This window comes from Panicum virgatum, chromosome 1N (genome assembly GCF_016808335.1).
Source record: "Panicum virgatum strain AP13 chromosome 1N, P.virgatum_v5, whole genome shotgun sequence".
NCBI lineage: Eukaryota > Viridiplantae > Streptophyta > Magnoliopsida > Poales > Poaceae > Panicum > Panicum virgatum.
Window position 1 is genome coordinate 63,778,886 of NC_053145.1, and position 27,985 is coordinate 63,806,870.

The 27,985-nt window shown below is 47.1% G+C and overlaps 1 protein-coding gene and 1 long non-coding RNA gene across 3 annotated transcripts; both read left to right on the forward strand.

The window, feature by feature from the left end:
* The first annotated feature begins 4,834 nt into the window (after nt 1-4,834).
* Nucleotides 4,835-8,888, forward strand: LOC120657391. 2 transcript variants are annotated; one of them, XR_005668151.1, is made up of 3 exons: nt 4,836-7,363; nt 8,177-8,469; nt 8,562-8,888. It is a non-coding gene; the product is annotated as an uncharacterized LOC120657391 (long non-coding RNA). The 2 variants fall into 2 exon arrangements; XR_005668150.1 differs by having other exon boundaries at nt 4,835-8,469.
* A 5,967-nt stretch (nt 8,889-14,855) lies between these two features.
* LOC120657392 (RRP12-like protein) lies at nt 14,856-27,980 on the forward strand. Its single transcript, XM_039935695.1, has 19 exons — nt 14,856-15,458; nt 16,152-16,680; nt 16,779-17,033; nt 17,387-17,478; nt 17,781-17,978; nt 18,072-18,263; nt 18,350-18,571; nt 24,507-24,673; nt 24,770-24,863; nt 24,955-25,011; nt 25,098-25,226; nt 25,325-25,396; nt 25,775-25,888; nt 26,050-26,214; nt 26,305-26,433; nt 26,526-26,627; nt 26,740-26,816; nt 27,008-27,130; nt 27,208-27,980. The coding sequence occupies exons 1-19, from the start codon at nt 14,919-14,921 to the stop codon at nt 27,758-27,760; spliced, it is 3,810 nt and encodes a 1,269-aa protein (XP_039791629.1). The 5' UTR covers nt 14,856-14,918; the 3' UTR covers nt 27,761-27,980.
* Nucleotides 27,981-27,985: the final 5 nt, after the last annotated feature.

The following is a 27,985-nucleotide window of genomic DNA, read 5'->3' on the forward strand; positions in this document are numbered from 1 at the left end:
TGTTAGGTTCCTCCATGGAGTTCCTCAGAGCCAATGGTCCAGATATTGCCATAGAAGAAGTTTTTGGGGGAATCTAGTCTGATGGTTCCTCTTCCTCAAGTGATGCTTCCTCTCCCCTGAATGAAGATATGATAAGATTCATTGTGGCACAAAACCACTGTGCCACTATCACAATCTTCCACAGAAGGGGCATACCAAGCTCTGACTCACAGAGCATCTCCTTCAAGCCAATTCTGGTGGATAGTGAGCTTTTGACTAGCCAACCAACACCTCAGTCAGCTGACAGCAGCTCAGGTTCTTGGGTGCCAACTGGCCTTGAGATAGTCCCTTGGTAGCCATGTGTTCCTGCTTCTCTTTTGCAGCTCTGGCCAAATGTGGTTGATGCCTGGCGCCAAAAGAAAAGGAAACAGAACATTAGTTTCTCTCAAGCTCCAGATGCTGGGGATAACCCCTCTTTATGCTCTGCAGACACTCTGTGCCAGGACCAAGAAGCTCATCACAGCACAGCCCCAAGAAGCCAAAAGAAGAAAGCAACAAGGACAGGTACTGTATTCTTGCCCAGCACTGTTGCAAATCCAACAACACACCTCTCTGAAAACAGTGTCAGGAGAAGTGCAAGATGGAATAAAGCTGAGGGTTTCTGTGCCATAAGACTTGAAAGAGAACCAGCCAAAAAGAGGAAAATCAGCATTGTTCAGATTGATGAAAAGACAGGAGAAGCTGGGCCTGTCCCTCTCGCTATCCTTCAAGGCTGGGGAATCAACTGTGGTCTGGCTCCTAGTGAGCTCACCAATGAAGTGCTGATGCAAGAGCCATCAGCAAGCCATATCGAAGTGGAAGATGCAGATGACAACCTTGAGGCCTGACAGAGCTACAGATGTATTCAGCCAGAAGATACACTGCTGTTTTATTTTGTTTCTTGCTACTCTGTCCTTTTGTTGGCACTATGTTACTTTATGCTTGTTTGGGTACTTGTTGTGCTGCTTATCTATGCTGGTCATAGTAAGCTTTAAACTCTCTTACTTTGCGTTTCATCATGAATAGTCGAAACTAGAACATTCTATGTTGGAATATCAGGGGTTTAAATGGCTTAGGAAAATGGGATGCTATCAGAAACAAAATTGATGAGAGTGGCTGTTCACTAATTTGCATACAGGAAACAAAGCGTGAAATGATAGATGCTCCTTTCATCAGAAATTTTGCACCAAGGCGTTTTGATCAGTTTGATTTCATTCCTTCAGTTGGAGCTTCAGGTGGTCTCCTGATTCTCTGGTGTAGTTCTATCTTTGGTGGGATAGTTGTTGAAAAATTACACTTTAGTATCACAGTTAATTTCACCCTCAATTCGCAATGGTGATAACTCGCGACTAAGCAATATCTATGGCCCTTGTGATGAGCCAACTCGCCTTCATCAATTGGTTTAGAAACCGTGAGGTAGATGAAAATATTAATTGGCTTTTCCTAGGTGACTTCAATTTTTACAAATCTCTGGAAAATCGTAACAGACCAGGAGGTAATCTAGGGGATACTCTCATTTTCAATGATGCTATTGGCCACTTAGGATTAATTGAGCTACCTCTGAAAGGAAGATCATACACATGGAGTAACATGCAGTCCAATCCCCTCCTAGAACAACTAGATTGGTTTTTCACTTCCCCCGATTGGACTCTAGATTTCCCTAACACCGAGGTCCTTCCACTTGCAAAAATCACTTCAGACCATATACCTTGCAGAATCTCTATCAATACCAAAATACCTTGGTCAAATATCTTCAGATTTGAAAACTTTTGGATAGAATGTGATGATTTCTTACAGGTAGTTCAGGAGAGTTGGTCTAATTATGCAGTGGAAGCAAATCTAGTCAAACAGATCTCATCTCGGTTTAAAAAGCTCAGGGCAGACCTAAAGAACTTGAGCAAAAATCTATCCAATCTAGGACTTTTAATTGAAAACTGCAACTTGGTGATTGGCTTTTTGGATAGTCTGGAGGACAAAAGACAGCTTTATAACCCAGAGCTCAATATGAGGAATATCATCAAGTCTCAACTGAGAGATCTGCTTCACTATAAGAACATCTATTGGAAAAATAGGTACACAGTTAATAGAATCAAATTTGGTGATGAATGTACTAAATTTTTCCATGCAATGGCAACCATCTCTTATAGAAGAAATAGTATAGCACAGTTGCTAAATGATAATGGAGCCTGGGTTCAGGATCATGAAGGGAAAGCCAATCTTCTATGGTGCTCTTTCAAGAACAGGATGGGAGTAAGCTCTGGTATATCTATGCTCTTTGACCTGAACAGTCTTCTCACCAGGAGAGAGGACCTAAACCTCTTGGCTGAGCCTTTCCTGCAGGAAGAAATAGACAACATTATTAAAAGAATGCCAAATGATAAAGCTCTTGGGCCTGATGGATTTAATGGGAAATTCATGAAAAAATGCTGGCAACTAATAAAAGATGAGTTTTATGTCTTGTGCAATGAGTTCTTTTCAGATCTCAACTTGGAGGGCATCAACAGCTCCTTCATAATTCTCATACCTAAAAAGGCAAATCCATAGTCAATTAATGATTACATACCAATCTCTCTGATGAACATCAGTATTAAACTTTTGACCAAGATTCTTGCAGACAGATTACAGATGGCAATTATCAGGTTGATTCACAAAAATCAGTATGGCTTCATCAAAACAAGAACTATACAAGACTGCTTGGCATGGAGCTTTGAATATATTCACCAATGCCATCATTCCAGAAGAGAGATAATAATTCTCAAACTTGACTTCGAGAAGGCTTTTGACATAGTGGAACATCAAGCAATCCTAGATATCATGATTCACTTGGGCTTTTCCAACAAGTGGATAGGCTGGATTAGAAACATTCTAAGCTCTGGCTCCTCGGCAGTGTTACTCAATGGAGTTCCTGGTAAGACCTTTAAATGCAAGAGAGGAGTAAGGCAAGGGGATCCTCTATCCCCTCTTCTCTTTGTCTTGGCTGCTGAACTGCTTCAGGTGTTGATTAACAAAGTTGCTGCCCTCAATCTGCTGAAAGCTCCTATTCCACAGCCAAGTGAGGAATTTCCTATAGTCCAATATGCATATGATACTCTCCTAATCATGCAGGCTGATGCCAGACAATTGTTCTTCCTTAAAGCACTGCTTAACTCTTTTGCAGAATCCACAGGTCTAAAAGTGAATTATAGAAAATCACAAATGCTACCAATCAATGTTACTGCTGAGAAAATGGAGATTTTGTCACAAACTTTTGGCTGTTCCATTGGCACCTTGCCATTCACTTATCTTGGCTTACCCTTGGGGACCACTAAGCCAAAGATGGAAGATCTAACCCCGATGATGGACAGAGTTGAAAGATCACTTTCTAGATGCAACACTTGGCTTTCCTACTCAGGAAGATTACAGATGATCAATTCAGCCATCTCCCCAATTGTGACTTACACAATGTGCACCATTAAGCTGCCAAGAGGGGTAATTGAAAACATAGATCGAATTAGAAAGCAATGCTTGTGGAGAGGAAATACAGAAAATAGAAGAGGAGGTAATCTAGTTGCCTGGGAAACAGTTCAAAAGCCCAAAAAGCAAGGAGGTTTGGGGATAATAAACTTAAAATTGCAGAATGATGCTCTTCTTCTCAAACATTTGCACAAGTTCTATAATCAAGCAGACATCCCTTGGGTGCAGTTGGTCTGGTTTAAATACTATCAAGATAGAGTCCCACATGCCTCGAGAGAAACATGATCTTTCTGGTGGAAAGATATCTTAAGACTCAATACTATCTACAGATCAATATCCCGCTGCATTGTTGGGAATGGCTCTACTGTCTGTTTTTGGGAAGACAAATGGACAGAAGAAATTTTGGCAGTAGCCATCCCAGATTAGCTTCCTTTGCAAAGTCAGATTCAATTTCAGTCTTGGAAGTCATGCAAGCCAATACTTTGGATGATATCTTCTTCTTGCCTCTCTCACAGCAGGTCCTTAATGAATTGGAACATATTCAAGGAATTATTCAGAACGTGTCTTACGACAAGAATGGAAGAGATACTTGGCTTCCATCCTGGGGACCCCATCTTCACTTCCAACAAGTTCTATTCACTCATTTACAACTTGTTGGAAACACATCCTGTCTATAGAATGATATGGAAATCCAACTGCACCCCGAGAATCAAATTCTTCATCTGGTTGGTATTGGTGGATAACTAAATACCAAGACAGTGCTGACTAGAAGACATATAGCAGTTCATCAAGATGAAATTTGTGTCATGTGTGACACAGGAGCCACAAAAACAATTGATCATTTATTCTTTGTATGTCCATTTGCAAGACGTTGCTGGAGGACTCTAAACTTTACTTGGGATAATTCCATTTATATTGAAGACAGGTTGTATCATGGAAGAATAGAGAACGGGCAAGAATTTTTTACAGAAGCAATGATGATCGCAGCATGGGAGCTCTGGAAGATGAGAAATGATAAAAAAAATTTAATAGAGGACATCCTACTTTGCCCAGATCTACCCCATAAGGCACCAAACGAATTACGCTAAAGCCACCCACAGAAAAGCCCCCCGCTGAGAGATCTACGAAGCAGTGCACCAAAGAAAGTGTACCAAGATTTGCTTCCCCATTGAAATCAATGGCTCATAACACTACTACCAAAACTTCAACTCGATCGGACGGCCCATGTTTTATGGATCCGCTGCTTCAACGCGTGCCCACCCAATCCCACCTCCAGCCCGCGCACGCAGCCCCTCTCCCGGGCAAGGTTCGAACCCCAGGACCAACAAATCGATTTTACTCCCCTGTTCTAAAAAACAACGCGCGGGCTCTCCCTCCCGCGCGCCTCCCGCAAACCTCACCGGCAGCTTCCAGCGCCTCGCCTCCCGCCGAACCCGCCTTGCGCCGGCGGCTCGAGTGCTGCCCGCCTCGCCTCCAGCGGGCTTCGGCCGCCGCGGCCGCCGGGACTCGCCACCTGCAGGCTCGGGCGCCCCCACCGGGACGCGTGCGGCCTCCGGGCGCAGCCGTGACGCGCGTCGGCTTAGGGCTGCGGCTGTAGTCGCCGTGACGCGCGCACGTCTCGCTCGCCCCCGCGCTCCGGCCACCGCCGCCTTTCTCTTCCCCCAGCTTCCAAACCTCGGTTGTCACTGTTTTTTGCCGCCGGTGGTCGCCTAGGGCCAAATCTGGCCGCCCCTTCACCGGATCCGGCCGCCACCTTGCCGGATCTGGTCGGGACGCTCCTCTCTCGGCTGGCATTGCGGGGATCTGGCCATCCTCACCGCCGGCGGCAGCCCACAACCGGCACAGGGCGCCTCCTTCCCTCCTCCTTTCTCTTCCCCTGGCCTCCAAACCTTGGTTGTCTCTGTTTTTTGCCGCCGCCGGCCGCCCCTACCTCCTTTCTCTTCAGTGCTCGACCGTGGTCCTCATCGAACTCCCATATAAGAGACCTCGCTCCTCCTAATGCTGCGGACACAGTGATCCGGCGGCCGACAGCACCACGGACCTCTAAACCATTGTTGTACGAGCGGCCGGCGGTAGCGTCCAGCGATCCGGTTAATAACTCTACCTTGTGCAATTAATTCCTCTACGGCACAGGTAATCGCTGGTGTCAAAATGTAGCTAGGAGGTGGGGTGCTCCGCGATCCAGCAGACGTAATGCCAGACTGGTACATTTTGAACTCCATGTGCTGAACTCAATTATTTTTCTTGTGGTTTTCTTGATGTTTCTACTGTGATGGAGTGACTTACACATTCCACATGCGAGTTTTGCTGTGATAATTAGTAAGAAGCTTGTTCGTTCAGTGCATCCCGCTATATGAATATAATTAGTGACGCCTTCAGTATTTTAAAATTTGCGGTATATGGTGTAGTATTGCATATGCTTATGCCTTTTACTGCTGATAGTGACGGCAGCTGGTGTCTCATTTGAACGGACATTGTAAAGTGCTGTTTAGAAGTTCATTTGGGGGAGAGAAAGAGAGCTTACATTGCATTGCAGCTGTCGTGCTGATAATGGGTTAAATCTGAGGCATTCAAGTGATCTCGTTTTCCTTTATTGAAGCATGTCTAAATGACACCTTGAGTTTCTAAGTCTTTAAATGACATGTTGAGATGTGCCATGGTCCAAATATTGTTGTGAGGAGTGATATTGGTGTGGCATCTAAGACCACCTAACCCACTCTTTGGACTAAGCAAAACCTTCGAGGTAACCCCTAGGGTTGTTTTGAAGGTGGCTTGCATTGCTGACCTAGATCTCTAGGGGCTCTTCACTTCACTTCCTGCTGGATTCGAACCTAGGACCTGTGTCAATGTTAGTGGGACTAATATGTCAAGTCAATTCAATCTCATGGTTTCCTGCCTTGGTCTCAAGAATGAAGAAATAAAATTCCAATTGGGGGTAATGATCAACAATGATTTCTGAGATAAGCACCTTTGAGGAATCAGGGCTGCTGTTGGCATTTAAGTGGAATCCTCTGTCCTCTCTTGGAAACCTTTTCAACTATGCTCAAACGGTTTTGTTCTTGGATGGTCATGCCATTTTTCATGGATGATAACCAGGACAGCTCCACTTATCTGAACAGGTTGATCTGCTGATAAGAGAAGGCGCGGATACAGTTATATGATCGAGCAAAGGCGAAGCTAAACCCACTCAAATATTTTACTGCTACCCACACAGTACCTTATGTAATTTGTTTCTTTAGTTGAATAATGTTTTTGCAGCGTGTTTTTTTTGTCTAACCTTTTTGCTAAATTATTTTCCTTTCCTTACACCTGCCTAACTTCATGCAGTTACCTTCTACCTTGCTGCAATATCAGTGCTTCCCCTGCATGAAAATACTTTCAGTTACCTTCTTTTATCTCAAAATTTCTCGCAATGTTTTTTTGAGTTATGTTTAGGTCCTGTACTCCTGTTGGACTTGGGTGAGTTTGGACTCTGAAGGCATTGTGCTTTGTTCAGAGTCCTGTACTCCTGAAGGCATTGGTCCTGTACTCGCAATGATAAGTTCAGAGTTTTGTTCATTGTTCCCCCTTCTGTGTTGGTCCAAAGTTCTAACTGGGATCCTTTTGCAGGTTTGTTCATCTCTCTTCTTGTCTCTAGATGAAATAGATGAGCCTACAATCAATGCTATCATGAACTGCATGAGTATTGGCCCTAGTTTGCTATCCATACCTTTTGTTTTTTTAGATTATAATCACTCAGCTTGACTTTATTACCATACTGAATCCCTTTCTATTTGTGATATGCTGCTATTTTCCTTGGAAGATTCTTTAATCAAGAATTTCTGCTAATATTTAGGTATGCGCTACCAGTATCTCTTATTGTGATTAATGATGCTCATTGTATTTCTGGATGGTGAGTTGATACCTACTTGTAGCCACTTTGTTTAACTGGATAGCAATTTGAGTTACACAGTCTTGATTTTAATTCATTGGAACTTGGGTAATCTTTGATGGATTAGGTGCATGCTGAACAATCTATAAAAGTGAGCATTTCCCTCTCTAGGTATCTCCATGCTATCATACCATCTGAAGAAAGTTTAGCTAAGGTTCTTAACAGGACACTTTGTTGGATAAAACCAATGTTCTTACGGCGTTAAGGCGAGTTGTGGCGAGTCACCACCGCCTAGCCGCCTAGGCGGGCTAAGGCGACGCCTAGGCGGGCTAAAACGCCTACGAGGGCCAAAACAGGGGAGCGCCTTGTTGCCTAGGCGACGCCATAAGAACATTGGATAAAACCAATGCTTTCAGTAGTACTTTGGTTTGGTTCAGGAGGGGAAGTATAAAGAGCTTAACCATAATGTCTAGGTAGCTTTAGATTTAATACTAATATGCTCAACTCCTAGTGATGTCACATGAAAGTTCTTCATTGATCAGAGAACTTGAGGAGGCTTCTTTACTAAGTAACCATTGAAATGCTTGAATGGTAAAACAGTTTTACAGACTTGTTAAATAGAAGTATAATTCCACATTCCCTGTGGTATGTCACATTATTGGCCCTTCAACTCTCTTGTGTGTATGCACATCTATTGCAGTAATTGAATGAATAGATTGTGAAATCAATGACATCTTTCCTCTCTCTTAAAGTTAGCTGCAATAACTTTCCAAATTCTTCTAAACCAATGTGTGATAGCTCATGACAGTTTCTCATGCTCACTGTACTTTCCAGGAACGTTACTGATCATAACAAAATGAAGCCACCAGTTCCAACTTCTAAATCGACAGCTAGCATGGTAGATGACCTATTTGTTGTTCTAGACACATCCTCTGCTTCAGGTTCTGCATATACATCCCTAGGAAGATCTGCAAATCCCTTGGAAGATCTAGAGAAGCCTGCAAACTCTGAAGGCAAGGCTGCTGCTGATAGTTTATTTGAGGAACCAATTACATTTGACCAGGCTCCAAAATCAGATCGTTTGTTTGCCTCTGAAGTCAATGGTCATGCCAAGGCCACCAGTTACAGTAGGCTTTCAGGCTCTTGATAAGCAGTACTACAACTTTCTTCTTTTTCCTTGGTAAAATTTTATACTTAACAATCTCAAATTGCACTGCAGGATTTCAGGCTCTTGATGAGCAGTACTATAAATCATGGTTTCATATGTGTCCTGCATTGGGTAAACCTGTTCCATTTTGCAACCTGTAGCCAAGTGCCAAGTGAATAAGCTTGCGATTGACAATAGTCTATTTTGATAATGTGGTAGTTTCCATCATTGGGCTATATGAGCCCCCAAATTATGTTTGTACCGGTTCTTTTATTACAGCCATGATGTTAGTGGTCAGCTCTCTAAAACTTATTTTCATTCCCCTAACAATTGTATGTGGTTATTTATATATAATCCCCATGCTTTAATATATGATTCAAAGTGGAGGTTTTGCTCTGATGAAGAACTTTTGCTTTGTGTGTGCGTATTGGAGTTCGTGTTTCTGCTATATCAGTTCCTAAATTTGCCATAAATATTACATATGTTTTTTTTACCCGTAGCATTAGCACGGGCTAACTTACTAGTGGATATGTAATTTCAAGAAGCAGGATCTCTCACAATCTCTTAGATTCAAGGCTGACCTGCGGTCAACCTTTTGCTTTTGGCTTGATACTTTTAGTTAATTTTTGTATGTAAGAACACTCTAAACTCTCTGTTGTTTTAATATATTTTTTACTGTGGGGGATCTCCCCCACAGTCTTTGCTAAAAAAATGGAGCAATAATAGTTAGGTTACATTTTTAGAAAAAAATTGTTACTAGTTTCTTATTTTTCTGATTTAAAGTGAATTAGTTTTGATTTTTTTAATCTAATTAGATTTATTTAATTTTTTAAGAAAATGCAAAACCACTCAAAGAGCCAAATTTGTCCGATTTTGACAGTTGAATGACCTATGTTGTCCGGTTTCGTAGTTGAAGGTTGAAAATCAGACTTTTGCGATAGTTCGAGGGTGAAAATTGGACTTTTCCCTAGATATTTACAGCTACACTTATACGGATGTGATGAATGTGAGCCGTTAATTTACCCTCCGATGCCGTAAATTATTTTTACTATCGTGGACGCGCTCCCCAGCAGCCTAGTCCGGGTGATCGTTATACAACAACATAATCTTTTGTCCCAAGCGAGTTGGGGTATGCTAGAATGAAACCCAAAAGACATAAAAGTCATAGTCCAAGCGCTCATATCTAGGGATGAAAACGGTCGGGAACGGTCGGGAAAATCCCTAAACCATTCCCGCAACCACATTTTTGGACCGGGAACGGGATCGGGAACGGGAATGCCCGACGGGAAAACGAAATCGGTATTACGGAATATCGGGAACGGAATAATTCGATCGGGAACCTACCGAATACGATCGGGAATCGGAAACTCAAGACGGGAAAATACATATGACCACTCAAACAGTTCAATACAGATAAGTCAAGCACAATAGCAAATCACAAATACATAATTCACACGGCAACATGCCAACACAGGCACACAGTACACAGACACAACAACATCCCAAAGTTTCCAAAAGTTTAGGCAGCACGCAGCAGCACTGCCACTGCAGCACCAGCATAGCAGCAGGCCAGCAGCCCAGCTACCCCAGCAGCACCGCATGTCCCCCAAGCAGCAACCAGCAAGGCAGCAACATCCAAGTCCAAGTCCAACAGACATAGTGACAGACAATAGTAGGTTCTAGGCAACAAATTACAAAATACATTCAAGCCCAGATTTGAGATATAAAAAAGGCACACAGGGCAGCAGACCAACTCGGCAACTCTAAATGCCATAGTAATCATGCTCATTCACTGGCCCATCCACTTCTTCATCACTGTCCGCAACATCGTCGTCCTACAAAATGAGGAAGAAGCATCAGATGCTTATGTACAGATGTACTAACAGGACAACAGATTTGTGAAGCAAATTGGCTAACAAAATCATTTGTTTCATGCTGATTGAATTTTTCAGTAGCAAAGATAAACTTCAAGGTTACCTCAAGATGCAGCTTTGCAACAAGATTTTCAATAACTTCAAGATCACTAACAATGGAACCGACCTTCTTATCTGAAAATAAAACAAGATATAAATCAGCAAATATGATTATGATAACATATTGTACAGCAAACTGATGAGATGTTGTAACTAACCTCTTCTTTGTGCAGCAGTCCAATCTTTCAAGCATATCAAAGCTTCAATAGTTTCAGGTTCAAGGCGGCTACGGAAAGGATCAACTACACGTCCACCAGCACTAAAAGCAGATTCAGAAGCAACGGTTGAGACTTGTACAGCCAGCAAATCATGAGCTATTCTTGAAAGAACAGGATACTCATCGACCTGGTTCTTCCACCATGCCAAGATATCAAACTGACCACTAAGCTTGAGAGGTGGATCGGCCATATACTTATCCAACTCATTCATCTCATCAGCATTAGGTCCACTAGACTCATACAGGTAGCTCTCTAGTTCCTCATCTCCATTGTCCACTAAAAGGTCTGCTGTGTCAATATCCATATCACTAGGTTCATTTGATTTGCTTTTAGGCCTCGAAGACATGGGTGCATCAGTAACATAGAACTGGTACAGTTTCTTGATGATATCAACAAGTTCATCAACATGAACATGAGATGCATTGCCATAGAATTTTCTCATGTAGAACTCTATAAGCCTTTTCTTATACCTAGGATCTAGGAAACAAGCAACAGCAAGTGTGGTGGATGACTTCTTCCAATATTTTTCAAACTTCCTACTCATAGAAGTAGCCATTGCACAAATTGTGGTATCTTCACTAAAAGACCATTCATCTAGTAAAACCTTAATCTCACAAAACCCTCTATAGAATAGATTTGCAGTGGGATATTGTGTTCCAGACAATAGTTCAGTGAGATCAAAAAATTTCTTCAAGCATTGGAAAAGTTTGAATGCCATAGCCCATTCACTAGGAGATGGAGTAATTTTTTCATACCTACGACGATCTGATGATTTCAGCCTCATGAATGCATTTTTATAGTACAAGGCATCTCGGAGCATCAAATAGGTTGAATTCCACCTTGTTGATACATCAAGTGAAAGGCCCTTGTTTGTATCCAGTCCACACTCGGTTGCACGCTTCATGAGCTCCTCCCATTGCAATGGAGATCCTTTGACAGCAAGTACTAGTTGTCTAATATTCTCAATTGTGGATGTGATTACACTCAAACCATCCCTAGCAACTAGGTTTAGTATGTGACAAGCACACCTCACATGAAAGAATATCCCATCACATACCAAAGCTGAAATACTAGCATTAGCCCTTAGATCAGAGATGATGTCTTTGACTGCTACTTCATTTGCTGATGCATTGTCCAAGGTTAGAGAAAGCAATTTCTTGTCAATATTCCACTTGACCATGAGTTCAGTAAATGTTTCAGACAACTTGGCACCAGTATGACGCCCACCTACATGCACAAAGTTCACAATCCTTTTCTGCATACACCAATTGTCATCTATATAATGTACAGTGACACACATGTAGGACTTGTTCTGATTTGAAGTCCACATGTCCATGGTGGTACTAATCCGGCAAGAGACAGATTTGAAATATGCATACAACTTCTCTTTCTCTTGTAAGAACATGTCCATGATTTCTTTCCTAATGGTAACCCTAGATTTGATTGGAAAGCTTGGACGCAGGGATTTGATGAACTCAACAAAATACTCATGCTCAGATATATTAAATGGATACTCATGCATGACTATTGCCAAGTAAAACTTTCTCAAGCTTGCCTCTTCGTCATACCTGTATGGTACCACAGCTTTGATGTCTTTTTCCACTTTTAGCTGCTGCTGGCCCTTCACTACACTATGTGATACCCTCAGATGAGTCCAGAACCCTGTTGTTCCATAATTGCTCTCACATCTACCCCTGAATTTGCATTTTGGGAATTTGCAGTAAGCCCACCTCTGAACACATGTCTTCCCGTTATCCTCAATGACCAGCTCCTTCTTGGTGTAGTGCTCCCACACACCAGACGTGCACCTCTTCTGCCTCTTTCCACTTCGTTCATCTCCGTCTCCATCTCCATCTCCATCTTGGACTGCAGGATCATCACCTTCAACAATGATGGCAGTTGTAATATCTCTTCCTTCTCCCTGTCCACCAGCAGCACCAGTGACACCCCCACTTGGCAAAGAAGAACCAGAACCTGCACCAGCTGCATCACTAACACCCCCACTTGGCAAGGAAGCTGCATCAGTTGCTGTTCCTGGGCTAGATCTAGATGTAGGAGTTGTATTGGATATACAGAGACCAGGATCTTGAGTAGGAACAGGACTTGGGCTTCCATTTGACGAGCTTGACCTCTTAGATCCTAACAAGAGAAAAAAATCAAAGGCATACACCCATTTTTAGATAATAAGCTTCATTGATTCAGTACTGAACTATGAACTACTCAAATACAAAATCAACTGACTCTCTTCTCATGTGACTTCTCTCTTCCTTATATTGCCAAGCTGATCTCGAATGCATACTACATTACTAGCTCAGTTGACAAAATAAACAAGATAGCGCTAGCACCCATGCATGGATAACTATCGTTTGTTCGCCTACTAGCTGAATCTAAGAAATAAAAGGTGCTTGACGTCAACACCATGTTTATTGATGTCCGGCACTGTAACAGCATCTGCTGTAATTTAATTGGCAAACAATTCGAGTCTAATTAGTGTGCATAAAGCCATATAACTAGTAATAACATTGGCAAGAGCAAAAAGGGCGCGGCAAAGCCGCGCCACAAATTTCTAGTTACTAAACTAATCAAATGCGGTAGGATCTACTCTACTCATCTACCAGCAGCACCACAAAAAACTATCCATCATTCATCAATGGATCAACTAAGAACTGAGAACTTTCAAATTTCACATGCATACACATGTACCTGTTGTCGAAGGTGGAGGAAGAGTGGCGCTGTGCACCACCACCGGTGGCAGTGGTGGCTGTGGCTCTAGGATGAGCCGGCGCTTGGATGCCGATGAGGCACCACCAGAAGCAGTAGGACCTCCTGCTCGCGACATCCTCAGCGGCGGCGGCGGACCTGAGGGTGAGGAAGGACGGGCGGTGGTCGGCGGCGGCCAGACAGGGGACGGGCCGGCGCCTGGCCTGGGGCTGCCGGGCTGGGGCCCTCGCCGGTCGGCGGCGGCGCCAAGTCGCCCACTCGTGAGGCAGAGACTGATTCCGCCTGCTCGACCTTGGACTGCGTGGCGACCGCCGGCGCTGCTCTGGGAGACCGGGCCTCGGCGCTTGTGAGCTTGATGTGGAGGGCTACAGCGAGGACGAAGTGGAGCGCGGGGGAGGCCGGGTCAAGCGGCCCGCGGCCGGCAGCAAGGAGACCGACCTTGAATGTGCCGAGACATGTGAGGAACAAAGCGACGCTGAACCGGAGGACAGGCAGTGGAGCACTCGAGCGCCGGGAGCAGGACGCCACCGCCTTGCTTTGGGGAGCTGCGCGCAGATCTTAGGGGGGAGGGAGAGAGGAGCGAGCTTGAGGAGAGGGGCGTAGATCTGAGGGGCGACGGCGCTCATGTGGCGGCCAGAGAGTGAGAGGGTGAGAGAGATTGGCGGCGGGCGGCGGCCGATTTGGATTGGAGGGTGCGGTGCGGGCGGCCGGGCGTGCGGCTTAGGGTTAGGTTTTGGCCTTTTGGGGGCGGCCAGGCGCGGGCGCGCGCCGCGCGCAGCAGATTGGGAGGGAGGGGGGCAGGGGCGGGGTGGGAGGGGGGCAGTGGTGGTGGGCTGGGCTGAAAATTTGACGTTGGGCCAAAATGGAGGATGGGGAGCCCAAAAAACAGGAATTCCTGCGGGATTTTTCCCGGTTCTATACGGGATCCGCGAATTTGGGCGGGAAAACCTCCTTCCCGATTTCGTTCCTGTTCCTAACCGGATTTCCCGGGAACTTTCCCGTTTCCTATTTTTCCTACAAAAACGGAATACGATCGGTTTATACGATATACGGTGTCGGTCGGTACGGGATTTTCCCGTTCCCGCTTTCATCCCTACTCATATCCAAAGCTAACTCCTCAGAGATATCCTAATTTTTAAGATCTCTCTTAACCGATTCCTCAACTCCGGCTGATTGTTATATAGAAAGAAATTGCAGACTTGCAGTGTGAGTGTTTTTTTTTTTATTCATGCAGTGTGGGTGGTTCACTTCGCTGTTTTTTCTTTGAGGGGTGTTCACTTCGGGTTCGCTCTTGAATGGGCGGCCCATTCTCTTCTTTTCGCACTTCGTAGAAGCTCCCATAAATTTTCCTCCAGCCCACCTAATACAAAATACCAGGCCCAAGTCCAGCCCAATTCTAGGCATTGGGAGATCCTACCCGTCTCCTAACTCCCGCAAAACCCTAGCGCGTCGGCTTCCGAACTCCCAGTGCATTCGGCTGGCGCGCGTGCGGCTCCCCACACACCCGCCCGCCCGCCATGGCCGACGTCGACATGGCTGAGCTCCCTCAGACCCCGCGCACCACCGCCGGCGACGATGACCTCTCCTTGCTGGACGGAGAGGCCGATCTCGCCGCGGCCATCCTGGAGCGCCTCGGCGGCTCGCCGCGGGAGGACTTCCAGCACCTCTGCGCCACCGCCGCCGCCATGGCGCAGGCCGTCAGGGACCGGGGCGTCGAACCAACGCCGGTCGCGTACTTCGCCGCGGCCGCCACGGCGCTCGCCCCGCTGGCGCGCGCGGGGGCTGGGGGCGCCGACCGCCACGTCGCCGGCGCGCTCCTCGCGTTCCTCTCCGCGGTGCTTCCGGCCCTCCCGACCGCGGTGGTGCGCGCCCGTGGGCGTGAGGTCGCGGAAGACGTGGTGCGCGTGCTCGAGTTCCCTTCGACGCCCGACTCAGGCGTGAGAGCGGGGTTGAGGTGCCTGGCGCATTTGATATCTGCGGGGGACAGGGCGAACTGGGAGGCAGTAGAACCTCTCTATACAGTCATTCTAAGGCTTGCCACTGATCACCGGCCGAAGGTAAAGCGAAGCGCTCTAAAAAAAATAGTTCTGTTCCATGATACAAATTGACATTCCTCACTGGCCTGTTCCATTGCTGCTGCTTGTGTAACATGGCTGTAGGAAATTCAGTTTGATTAGTTTGTAAAAAAGTCTTGTTGTGGCCCTGCGTTTTACGTTTACAGGTGCAAATCCAAAATTAGGCCCGCAGTACCCCTCACGAAGGTCCCACTTGTCAGGCCAAAAGGTTTGACGAAAGAGGGTGGAGACCCATTTTTTGATAGAAGGAAAATGTTTCTACCGAAAAGCTAATACTTTTTACGCTAGCAATTTCCTATACCCACCTCTAGTACCCGCGTATTACTTTCCTTTGGCAAACACTTTACTTTCCTTTGCACATGCCCATAATTCACGTCATTATTTGTTTTGGAAGGATAATAATTGATATCATTGTTTTATGGTAGGAAAAGAAAGATGTGTATTATTTTTGGAAGGAAAATAAATGACATCACTGCTTGATGGAAGGAAAATTAAATACGTGCATGTGGCACGTACATCTCCACTAGTTCTTGAAAATCTCATTCAATTCTAGTAGAAGTTTGGTACTTCACACTTTTATAATATCTAGCAAATGACTATGAATAAGTATATTTCATAACTCAAGTATATTAATTATTGAGAGAGTAAATCATAGCTTACTTTGATGGGTTATAGGTGAGAAAGCAAGCTCATTCATGCTTGAGAGATGTTCTCCAAAGTTTTCAAAGACAAGCAATTTTGGTTCCGGCAAGTGAAGGAATAACAAGATGCTTTGAACGGTTTCTGCTTCTTGCTGGAGGGTCCAGTGCAGGGAATACAGGTGTAGCAGAAGGACCTAAGGGGGCTAAGGAGGTCCTGTATATTTTGAATGGACTGAAATGCTACCTTTCCCTTATGGCATCGAAGCCTTCCAATACCATCTTAAAATATTTTAAAGCATTGTTAGATCTACAGCAACCAATTTTGACAAGGAGTATATTGGAGATTCTGAATGCCGTTGGTGAGAGTCCAGCCCTGCAGCTCAAATCTGATGTGTTATTGGACGTTATGTGCTCTTTAGGGCTGTCAATGTCTTCAGGAAGGAAATCAGGAGATGAAATGGCTTCAATTGCGCGGCTTTTACATGTTGGTACTAAGAAAATTTACAATCAAAATAAGAACATATGCGTTGTAAAGCTTCCATTGATATTTACTTCACTTGGAGGTAGCTCTTCTCATAAACTTTACCATTTCTTAATTGGTCTATGATTCTTACATAGCATTACCGTGGACATACCTTTATCTTTCATAATTGCCTGCCAGATATATTGTCAAGTGAATTCGAAGAGGCAAGGTTTTCATCAGTGGAGGCTTTTAGAGGTTTAATAGATAACTGCATCGACGAAACCATGGTGTCTCAGGGCATTGCTCAGATCAAGGCTAGACGTCAAGGGTTAAAGTCAGATCCCACAGTCATAGAGAAGATATGTGCTATCCTAGAAGGTTTGCTAGATGTCCGCTATAGTGACGTTTGGGACAAATCATTTCATTTAATCTCAGTGACATTTGACAAGTTAGGTATGTATTTCATTGCCTTAGCATATCTCCCACATTTATATTGATTGGTTAATATGCTTTAGACCGCATCACATTATTGAGACTGTTATGATGGGAATCATAGATGATCATCTTCGATATTGATATCTTAGCGATATTGATGATTTGAAGTTCCTAGTCTTATCTGTCACAAAGGCATCATGTTTTTTTGTAAATTCCACTGTCGTTGGCCTTTGCACTGTTACTTGCAAAATCAATTGAATGTTTGTGTCCACCTTTTTTGACAAATTGAATTATTGTATTTTTACACTTAGTTATGTGCATGTTTTTAAGGGTTATGAGTTTCTGAGCTGATGCCTAACATAAAAAAACAGGAGAGTTTTCAGCTGACCTATTGCCTGAAGCACTAAAGAACCTGGCAGATATGCAAAACATGACAGATGATGACTTCTCTTTCCGGAAGCAGGTATATTTTTCTTGTATAAGTGTTCAGTGTATAGCTACACAGAGACTTCAATCCTGCTTGCTTATCTGCCTTGTCAGTTGCCACAGACGTTGCTTGGGGCAATCATGTCTGCTATGCACTAGAGTTACTTTATAACTCATGCTTTTGCCTAATTCATGCTATCTTATGCTGCTTAAGATCTTGCTAAGAAAATAGATGATAGATAGTGCTGTGCACTTGCATGCCTTTGTTCCGCTAGAATTTTGTTTGGTCTCTGTATGATTGCTTAACCTGGTTCACATCCATTTACTTTTATTCTGCAGCTCAATGCATGTATTGGTTCAGCGGTTGCTGCTATGGGGCCAAAGAATGTTCTTGAAATTCTTCAGATTCGGTCATTATGTGATGAAAATGAATGGATTCTCCCTATTCTAGAGAAGCATATTGTTGGTGCCAGTTTACAATTTTTCTTCAAAGATGTTCTGGGTTTTGTTAAAGTCATAGAGAAAAGCATTACTAAGGTATTAGCGTTCATTGAAAATTCTGTGCGTTTTACAAAATACTTCTATCTTGAACTGCACTCTTACTATATTAAGAAAACATCATCTGAACAGCTCTTGAAGGACGACAAGCTTTTCTCCGCCAAGAGAGCTGAAGGTTACGTGTATTCTTTGTGGTCTTTGTTGCCATCTTGTTGCAACTATCCATGTGATACTTCAAGCAACTTTAGAGTTCTACAAAGCGTTTTATGCGATACTCTCCAAAACCAGCCTGAATTGCGTGGGATTGTTTGCTCCAGTATTCAGGTGCTCCACATAGGCTCCTTTGTGTTACAGTAACTGTTTTGCCTTTGTAATTTCTTCTATATTTTTTTAACTTGTGGTCTCTGTAGGTTTTGATTAAACAAAACAAAGAAGCTTTGTTAGTTTCTAGAGAAGAAGATATTCTTTCTGTGGATGAACTAAGCAAATCTGAAATAAGAGCCAAGGAACGTTACACTAAGAATTTGGCAGAGGAGAACTTGAAAGCGATACGCGATTATTCATCAAAGCTTTTGGATGTACTTTGTTCTATATTCTTGACATCTTCAAAGGATGCTATTGGATTATTGCAGGTATATTATTGCTGTGTGCTATTTGGTCTGCTCTCTTCTGATTTCGCTTGTTCTTTTGAAAAGACTTAGCTACCCAATGAAATATTGGTCATATTTCTGTGCTCATGATACCATTTTACTGGCTGAAGAAACTTTAAGCACCTGTATTATTTGGAATTCTTTCTTTTTGTTGGTGTGTATAGATTTGGCCCATCTAGAGGCCCATGTAATAGCTACTACATTACCCACCCTATCTAGGGTTTGGAGGAATACGAGGAAAATTGATCCAAAACATGGTATCTAGCCTTCTCTTCTCTCTCCCTCCCTTCCCTCCCTCCCTCTAGCCGCCAGGCCCGCCGCCGGGCCCACCCGCCGCCGCCGCCACCCCTCTCCTCTGCTCCCGGCGCCATCTCCTCCTCTGTTCTGTGTGCCTGGCCGCCAGCTCCTTGGCCCGCCCCCCCTGGGCGCCCGCAGCCGCCGCCGCCGCCCTCGTCGCCGTCACGGAGCTCGACACGCCGCCCCACCCGCCGACGCGCCGGATCCGGCCTCCTTGGGCGCGGATCCGCCCGTCCTGGCTGCGGGGGGCGCGGCGTGGCGAGCGCCGCCGCCGCCGCCGCTGCGGCCCTGGCAGCTGGCGCGGGCGCGGGGAGTGCCGCCGCCGCCGCAGCCATGGGCACGGGCGCGGACGGCGCGGCCTTCGCTCCTCCTTGGTGCGGACTAGGCATGCATCCCATTGGACGCGCCGTTCGCCGCCGCCTCCTTCCGCAGTACGCAGCCCCTCGTCACCGGAGCTGCTCCGGCCGACGCTGCTCTCGCCGCGGCCCTCCTCGCCGCCAAGTCCGAGGCCGCGGCGGCTCAGGAGCGGGTCCGTGCGGCTGCCCTCGCTTGGGAACGCGAGCGCTCCGCGGGCGATGCTCTTGCTCGCCGGGTCGCTGAGGCGGAGCACTACTTCCTCCGCACCGGCCAGCGGCCCGCCGTCCCCTTCGTCGAGCACGCCGCCTCTTCTTCCCACCAGGCTTCGCCCTCGGGTTCTGAACCCCGCCCCGCCCCGACCGATCCCATGGTCGCCCAGCTCCACCTTCAGGCCGTCGGCGTCCAAAACATCAAGACCCTGGTCTCCGTCCTCCTCGACCCTACGTCCTCCTACGGGCGCTGGCGGGACCAGGTTCTCCTCGCCCTCCGCCGCTACGCCCTCGACGACCACGTCCTCCTCGACACGCCGGTCGAGGCGCGGGACGTGGTGTGGCTGCGCCTCGACAGCGTCGCCTTGTCCTGGATCTTTGGGACCATCTCCCTAGATCTGCAGGACATCGTCAGGACTCACGGCGGCACCGTGCGAGAGGCCTGGCTGGCGCTCACGGGGCAGTTCCTCGGCAACGCCGAGTCCCGCGCTCTCCAGCTCGGCGCCACCTTCCGCACCTTCGAGCAGGGGGACCTCTCCGTTGGGGAGTTCTGCAGGAGGATGAAGGGCATGGCCGATGCTCTTCACGACCTCGGGTGCCCGGTGCCCGACCGGATCTTGGTGCTCAATGTCTTGCGGGGTCTCAACTCCACCTACGACCACATGTGGACATGGATCAAGCGTCAGAAGCCCTTCCCCTCCTTCCTGCAGGTCCGGGACGACCTCGTTCTCGAGGAGATCACCAGGAGTCCCGCGACCGGCTCGTCCTCCTCATCCCCCTCCGCGCTCGTGGCTACTCCACCAGCTTCCTCCGCCTCGCTAGCCACCTCCCTCGGTGCTCCTCCCACCGGCCAGACCAGGGGTCGGGGGGGGGGGGGGTCGTGCTGGACGTCGTCGGCGCGGGGGGGGGGGGGACGTGGTGGTGGTGGCCCTGCTTCTGGTGCTACTGATACCGGTGGTGGCTCTACTAGGGGCCCCGCTCCTGCCCCTGCCCCTGGAGGTACGCTCTGACCATCCTTCAGCAACCCATGGTCAGGGCGCATCTCGATGTGGCCGTTCCAGGGTCAGGGAGAGGTCTCTCGCCCACAGCAGCCGGCGGCTATGTTCACCGGTGCTGCCCCTCTGTTCGCGCCGTCCTAGACTCCACCAGCTCAGCCCAGCCAGCCACCCACCTGGCCTGGGGGGTGGGAACAGGTCGGGCTGGCGCAGTCCTTCAGCACCATGGGGCTGACTCCACCGCTCAGCACTGAGTGGATCGCCGACTCGGGTGCCTCCTTCCACACCACCCCAGACGCCGGTATCCTCTCTTCTGTCCGACCCCCACACCCCTCTTGTCCGTCTTCCATCATGGTGGGTGATGGGTCCTGTCTTCCCGTCACCGCCGTGGGTTCTGCTCCTGGTTCTTTCCGCCTTCCTAATGTTCTTGTTGCTCCTCAGACGATTCATAATCTTCTTTCCATTCGCCAGTTTACTTCTGACAATTCTTGTTCCATCGAATTTGACTCCTCTGGTTTTACTGTGAAGGATTCGGCTTCCCGGCATTCGCTCCTCCGATGTGACAGCTCGGGGCCCCTTTACACCCTTCGTCTTCCTGCTTCTGCTACCTCGCCTTCGACTTCCTCTTCGTTTGCTGCTTTTGCCACGACGTCGTCTTCCACCACCTGGCACTGCTGGCTTGGTCACCCCGGCCGCGACGTTTTGGCTCGGTTTAGTCGTAGTACTGATGTTTCTTGTACTAGGGCTCCGGCTGAGCACCTTTGTCATGCGTGCCAGCTTGGTCGTCATGTTAGACTTCCTTTTTCTTCTTCGTCTTCGCATGCGACACATACTTTTGATCTTGTTCATTGTGAACTGTGGACTTCCCCTGTACCCAGCATTTCTGGATATAAATACTATCTGGTGGTGGTTGATGATTTTTCTCATTACTCTTGGACTTTTCCTTTGCGCGCCAAGTCTGAGACCTTTCTCACCCTCCACTTCTTTGCCTGGGTGTCCACTTAGTTCGGCCTCATCATTAGGGTCGTCCAGTGTGACAACGGGCGTGAGTTCGACAACTTCACCTCCCGCTCTTTCTTCCTCTCTCGGGGTGTTCAGCTGCGCATGGCTTGTCCGTATACCTCTCATCAGAACGGCAAGGCTGAGCGGATGATTCGCACGACGAACGACGTCATGCGCACCCTTCTGATCCAGGCCTCTCTGCCCCCGCGCTTCTGGGCTGAGAGCCTCCACACCGCCACCTACTTGCTTAACCGCCTTCCGTCCACTGCTTCTCCTGCTCCCACTCCACACCACGCTCTCTTTGGTACCCCTCCTCGCTACGAACACCTTCGGGTCTTCGGGTGTGCATGTTACCCTAACATCTCCGCCACTGCTCCTCACAAGCTGGCGCCCTGCTCGACTCGTTGTGTGTTCCTTGGTTACTCCCCTGACCACAAGGGGTACCGATGTTTTGACCTCACCTCTCGCCGCGTCTTGATCTCCCAACACGTCGTGTTTGACGAGTCGGATTTCCCCTACTCCACCTCCTCCACACCTTCTTCTGACCCCGAGTTGGAGTCTCTGTTTCCGACTGACTCGGTGGTTCAGCCACCTTTACCTGTCTGTCATTTCCCTACAGGTTTTCCCGGCACACTGACACCGCTTCCGGTGATTCCTGCTGCGCCACGTGCGGCCCCGGTGCCCGCTGTCGCGCTATGCGCGGCCTTGGTGCCTGCAGTCTCGCCACACGCGGCCCCGGTGCCCGCTGTCGCGCCACGTGCGGCCCCAGGACGTCCTATCGTGCCGTGCGCGGCCCCGGGGTCTCCTGCTATGCCACGCGCGGCCCCGGTGCCTTCTCCTGCACCGCCGCGGTACGCTCAGCCGGTGCAGGTGTACCGGCGTTAGTCGGCGCCGACACCGGCGCCGCCTCTGGCTCCGGAGGCTCCTACGACGCCTACACCGGAGCCGTCGCCGCCGCCTCCTCCGCCGGTTCGCTCTCGAGTCAAGCCGGAGGTGTACCACCCGCCAGTCGTCCATCGGGATCCTCGACATATCCATCCCATGGTGACTCGGCGGATGGCGTCTCAGGCCGCGACTCTCTACGCATCCGAGGAGGAGCCGCGGGTCTCCCCGGTACCCTCCTCTGTCTGCGACGCCTTGGTGGATCCTCACTGGCGTCGTGCGATGGAAGAGGTGTACGCGGCTCTTCTTGCCAACCAGACGTGGGACCTCGTGCCGCGTCCGTCTGGTTGCAATGTGGTCACCGGCAAGTGGATCTGGACGCACAAGTGTCGGGCTGATGACACTCTGGAGCGCTACAAGGCTCGCTGGGTTCTCCGGGGTTTCACCCAGTGGCCTGGTGTGGACTATGATAAGACCTTCAGTCCAGTGGTGAAGCCCGCTACGGTGCACACGGTCCTCTCGCTTGCGCTCTCTTGCTCTTGGCCTGTGCACCAGCTGGATGTGAAGAATGCGTTTCTTCATGGCATTCTGTCAGAGACTGTCTACTGCTCTCAGCCAGCGGGATTTGTGGACTCCAGTCGTCCGGACATGGTCTGTTAGTTCAACAAGTCTCTTTATGGTCTGAAGCAGGCTCCTCGGGCTTAGTATTCTCGGTTCGCCACGTTCTTGCTGACATTGGGGTTCACCGAGGCCAACTCTGACACGTCTCTCTTCATCTACTGCCGTGGGGGTGAGACTGCCTATCTGCTGCTCTATGTCGATGATATTGTGCTCACAGCCTCCAGTCAGCAGTTGCTTCAGCGTATTATCTCCTCTCTACAGTAGGAGTTTGCTATGAAGGATCTTGGTCAGCTCCACCACTTCTTGGGCGTCACTGTTGAGCCTCGCCCGTCTGGTCTCCTCCTTCACCAGCGGCAGTACGCACTTGATATTATAGAGCGGGCTGGGATGACTGATTGCAAACCCTGCTCCACAACTGTCGACACTCAAGCGAAGCTGTCTGCTGATCTGGGTGATCCTGTGGCTGATCCTACTGCCTACCGGAGTCTGGCCGGTGCCTTGCAGTACCTCACCTTCACCAGGCCGGATCTCACCTACGTTGTTCAGCAGGTCTGTCTCCATATGCATGATCCCCGGGAGTCACACCTTGCTGCGCTGAAGCGTCTCCTCCGCTACGTCCGTGGCACTGTGGACCTCGGCCTGGTCCTTCACCGCTCGTCCTCTGCTGAGCTGGTTGTCTACACCGACGCTGACTGGGCTGGCTGTCCGGACACTCGCCGCTCCACTTCCGGCTACGCCGTCTTCCTGGGCGGCAACCTCGTCTCCTGGTCGTCCAAGCGGCAGCCGGTTGTCTCCCGCTCCAGTGCCGAGGCGGAGTACCGGGCTGTCGCTAACGGCGTGGCGGAGGCGTCCTGGCTACGACAGCTCTTGGCGGAGCTCCACAGCCCGCTCGCCAAGAGCACGCTCGTCTACTGCGACAACTTCAGCGCCGTGTATCTCTCCACCAACCCCGTTCAGCATCAGCGGACGAAGCATGTGGAGATCGACTTGCACTTCGTGTGCGACAGGGTCGCCATCGGCGATGTTCGGGTACTCCATGTCCCGACCGCCTCCCAGTTTGCCGACATCTTCACCAAGGGCCTACCCTCCTCGACCTTTTTGGAGTTTCGCTCCAGTCTCAACGTAGCCAGTGGCTAGTTGTGGCTGCGGTGGGGTGTTGTACCTGTGTGTGCTTTCTTTGTTCTCCAGTCTTGAACTCCGCTGCGCCGGTAGTTCAGACTGCGGGGGGTGTTGGTGTGTATAGATTTGGCCCATCTAGAGGCCCATGTAATAGCTACTACATTACCCACCCTATCTAGGGTTTGGAGGAATACAAGGACAATTGATCCAAAACAGTTTTGGCTTCTGAAGTTGCATATGAAGAGTGAAATCTAACTTTGCATGAGTTGTAACTACTCTTTTCTGGAACCAAACTATCATCTGCTGTTTTATGGACTGAAATTTCAATTCTCATTGTGTGAATCTCTTAGTTCAGTTATTTGCTGATTGCATTTCAGTTATGTTATTTCAAAGTACTTAATTTGCATATTTGCCCCCTCTTGATTGAACCTGTAGCCTGCGATAAGTGAGATAGCATCCGTATCAGACAAAGATGTTGTTGGCAAGTTCTTCCTTGATTCGATAAGAAAATTGTTGGATGCCACAAAAGCTGTTAATGCAGAGCCAGTGAATGATAGTTTGATGCAAATTGAAACCAACTCCAACACAAATAGCATGACAAGGTTTGCACGAGTTTACGTTCTTGCCATTTCTTGTCTGTTTATAGATAGATTCCGGCTGAAATCTGATGTTGAGCTTGAATGTTGATTTGATTACAGGGCACTACTGTTGGATTTTGCAGCTTCATTGATGCCTGGTTTGGCTGCCAAGTCTATCAATGTACTATTCAGTTATGTGAAACCTGCAATTAAGGTACATAATATGGTTTAATGTAAATTATCGTTGTTCTTTCCATGTAACCAAGAATCTAATTTCACTTTGCCTGATAATTTTCCGTTTCTAGGACAGTGATGCTTTGATTCAAAAGAGAGCATACAAGGTCCTTTCAATGCTCCTTAAGGTCTGTAATGCTTTCAGTTTTTCATATAAATTATTGCACTTGACAAAAGTATAGTTCCATTTTTAATTGAATGTTGATTGTTTCAGGATGCTGAATTTGTTGAGAAGAATTTGGATGTCCTGTTAGAATTGATGATTTCATCGATGCCTTGTCAATTTCCCTCTAAACGCTACAGGCTTGAATGCCTCTATCACCTTATTGTTTACATTTTGAAGGTTGGCAAAAACTAAAAACTCTGTTCTGTTTTTCTTGACAAATATGCATGCTGACCCGTGAGAGCAGTAACAAGAACTACGCACTTGTCTATCTGCAGGATTCATCTATGGTTAGAAAGAGGGACATTATTAGTTCTTTCATCACTGAAATACTTCTTGCATTGAAAGAGGTAACTAAACTTTCATTTGGTTTTGCAAAATTTCTCAATTATATGGCTAATTAGGATGCTTGCCAGCTGAGCATTTTGCTGTGCATTATTCATGTTAAATGAATTCTACACTTGTACAGTTGTACTATTACTCTCTTAGCCTTTTGCTGTATCGTAAACACTAAAACTGTCCTTCCTTTTTCAGAATGGTAGAGCTGAATTATTAGTTTGCTTAACACCTTTTTGAGAAAAAAATGTCAGTATGTAATCATGAAGCCTAGCATTGGTTCCTCAAGCAAACTACTCATTTGTTGTGATGGGAAAGCTTCTTCAACTACATTTGTGTTATGCAATAAAAAGCCATGTGATTAACTGTTATTTGCTGATGTTTATTGACAGGCAAATAAGAAAACCAGGAACAGAGCTTATGACTTGCTTATTGAAATTGCTCGTGCATGTGAAGATGCTGGAAATGATGGGAGGAAGGACAGCTTACACCAGTTTTTTGGCATGGTACTAATATTTCAATTATGATAGCCACTCATAGGCGAATTTCCTCAGCAATCATTAAATTGATTAGTTCTTCCATGGATTGAGATCACTTTGCTATGTTATGTTCATATACATAAGACACATTTATAATTTGGTTTACCTCTGCTGGATATTATATTTAGATTGCTGGCGGTCTGGTGTCTGGTCAAACTCCATATGCCATTAGTGCTGTCGTTACTGGATTAGCTCGGCTAACTTATGAGTTCTCAGAGCTTATTGGAATCGCGTACAAGCTCCTCCCTCAGACTTTCTTGCTTATGCAGAGGAACAACCGGGAAATTGTCAAAGTAAAGGGAACAAGACAATTCTATTTTCTTTACCCTTTGACCATTTTATAACTTTTTTAGCTCTTACACTGGCATCAATATCGTGGTCAGGCAAACTTAGGTTTTGTCAAAGCTCTAGTGGCTAAATCTAAAGCTGACATGTTGCATGAGCACTTGAAGGGAGTTGTCGAGGGTTTGTTGAGCTGGCAAAGTGACACAAAGAATTCCTTCAAAGCAAAGGTATCTGTTGCTACAAGAATCTCGAGGAGAGAAACATGCAACCCCCCCCCCCCTCTTGGAGCTTGCTATTGACCGAAAATCCCTGTTGTTAGGTCAAGTCACTCATAGAAATTCTTGTAAAGAAATGTGGTTTAGATGCTGTGAAGGCTGTGATGCCCGAAGAGAATATGAAATTGCTCACCAATATCAGGAAGGTAACCTATTGTTTTATGCTGCACTGTTTTTCAAGCTAGAAAGGAGGAACACTTCTTTCTCCTGCCCTCTTCTCTCTTACTATTGACTTATTGAGTACACATTATATTTCAGATTAATGAGCGAAAAATGCGGAAGGCCAAATCTTCTGAGGATGGTGATGCAATGTCTATGGCCTCAGGAGCTACAAGGTATTATGGGTGGTAGTGCCTTATTCAGTTGATGGAACTGTGCCGTCAGTTTTCTTAAGCTCTGGAAACCAGAATTTTATTGGTAGCTCTGGGATTGACAAAATCAATTTATATTGTTATTTGATCTAATTTTGAACATATGATACCCACAGCTTCTGTTTGCTCAAGTGTCTGGTCCTTGTTTCCTACAGGCAAAGTAGATGGAATCACACACAGATGTTTTCGGATTTTGGAAGTGATGATGATGAGTCTGATGGTCCCTTCTCTACCCAGCATACTGTTACTTCTCGTGCTGGATCAAAAGCTTCAACACGGTATGTGAGATGGTAGTGGCATGTGTGTAAGTTCTGGTTCTAAACTGATGTAATATTCTTTCGTTGAATGTGTCTAGGTCGAGTCGGAGGCGCCAAGCAGATAAGAGCTTATTGGAGAAGTCCATTGACCAATCAACTGGTGAACCCTTAGATTTACTTGACCAGAAAACAGTGCGGTTAGCCCTCAAATCTGGGAGAAAGAGGACCGCACCTGATGATGACGAAGATGACTTTGAGGTGGATCCTGAAGGCCGTATAATTGTGCGAGAAGAGCGGGAGAAGCGTAAAAAGAAGCCTGTCTCTCGTGACGACGATGACGCTGATGGAAAGAGCTCTGTCAGAAGCCAGTCCGTTAAGAAGAGGAAGACAAGCTCTGGCTGGGCCTACACTGGCCATGAGTACACCAGCAAGAAGGCTGGTGGTGATCTGAAGAAGAAAGACAAGATGGAACCTTACGCATACTGGCCACTGGATCGTAAACTGCTGAACCGCAGGTCGGACCGCAAGGCGTCTGCGCGCAAGGGTATGGCCAGTGTCATGAAGGTCACCAAGAAGCTTGAAGGGAAGAGCGCTAGTGCCGCACTCGCTGCTAAGCGGACGGGGAAGATGAAGCACAAAAAGAACAAATAAGAGGTGTCGAGGTGATAGGGCGATGAAGCTTTGTGTTTAGCTGGCCGGCCGTGCCAGGGCAAAATTTTGATCTGTATAGTGCCATTCAGAAGCACATGTGCTTGTACCGTAGCTTTAATTTACGGGAATATGTTTTGATTATAAGCTCTACACTTTGATTTGTATTGGAACAGATTGTTCTGCATGTTTAATGGCAATTAAATTCTTAGAAATTTATGCATTCCG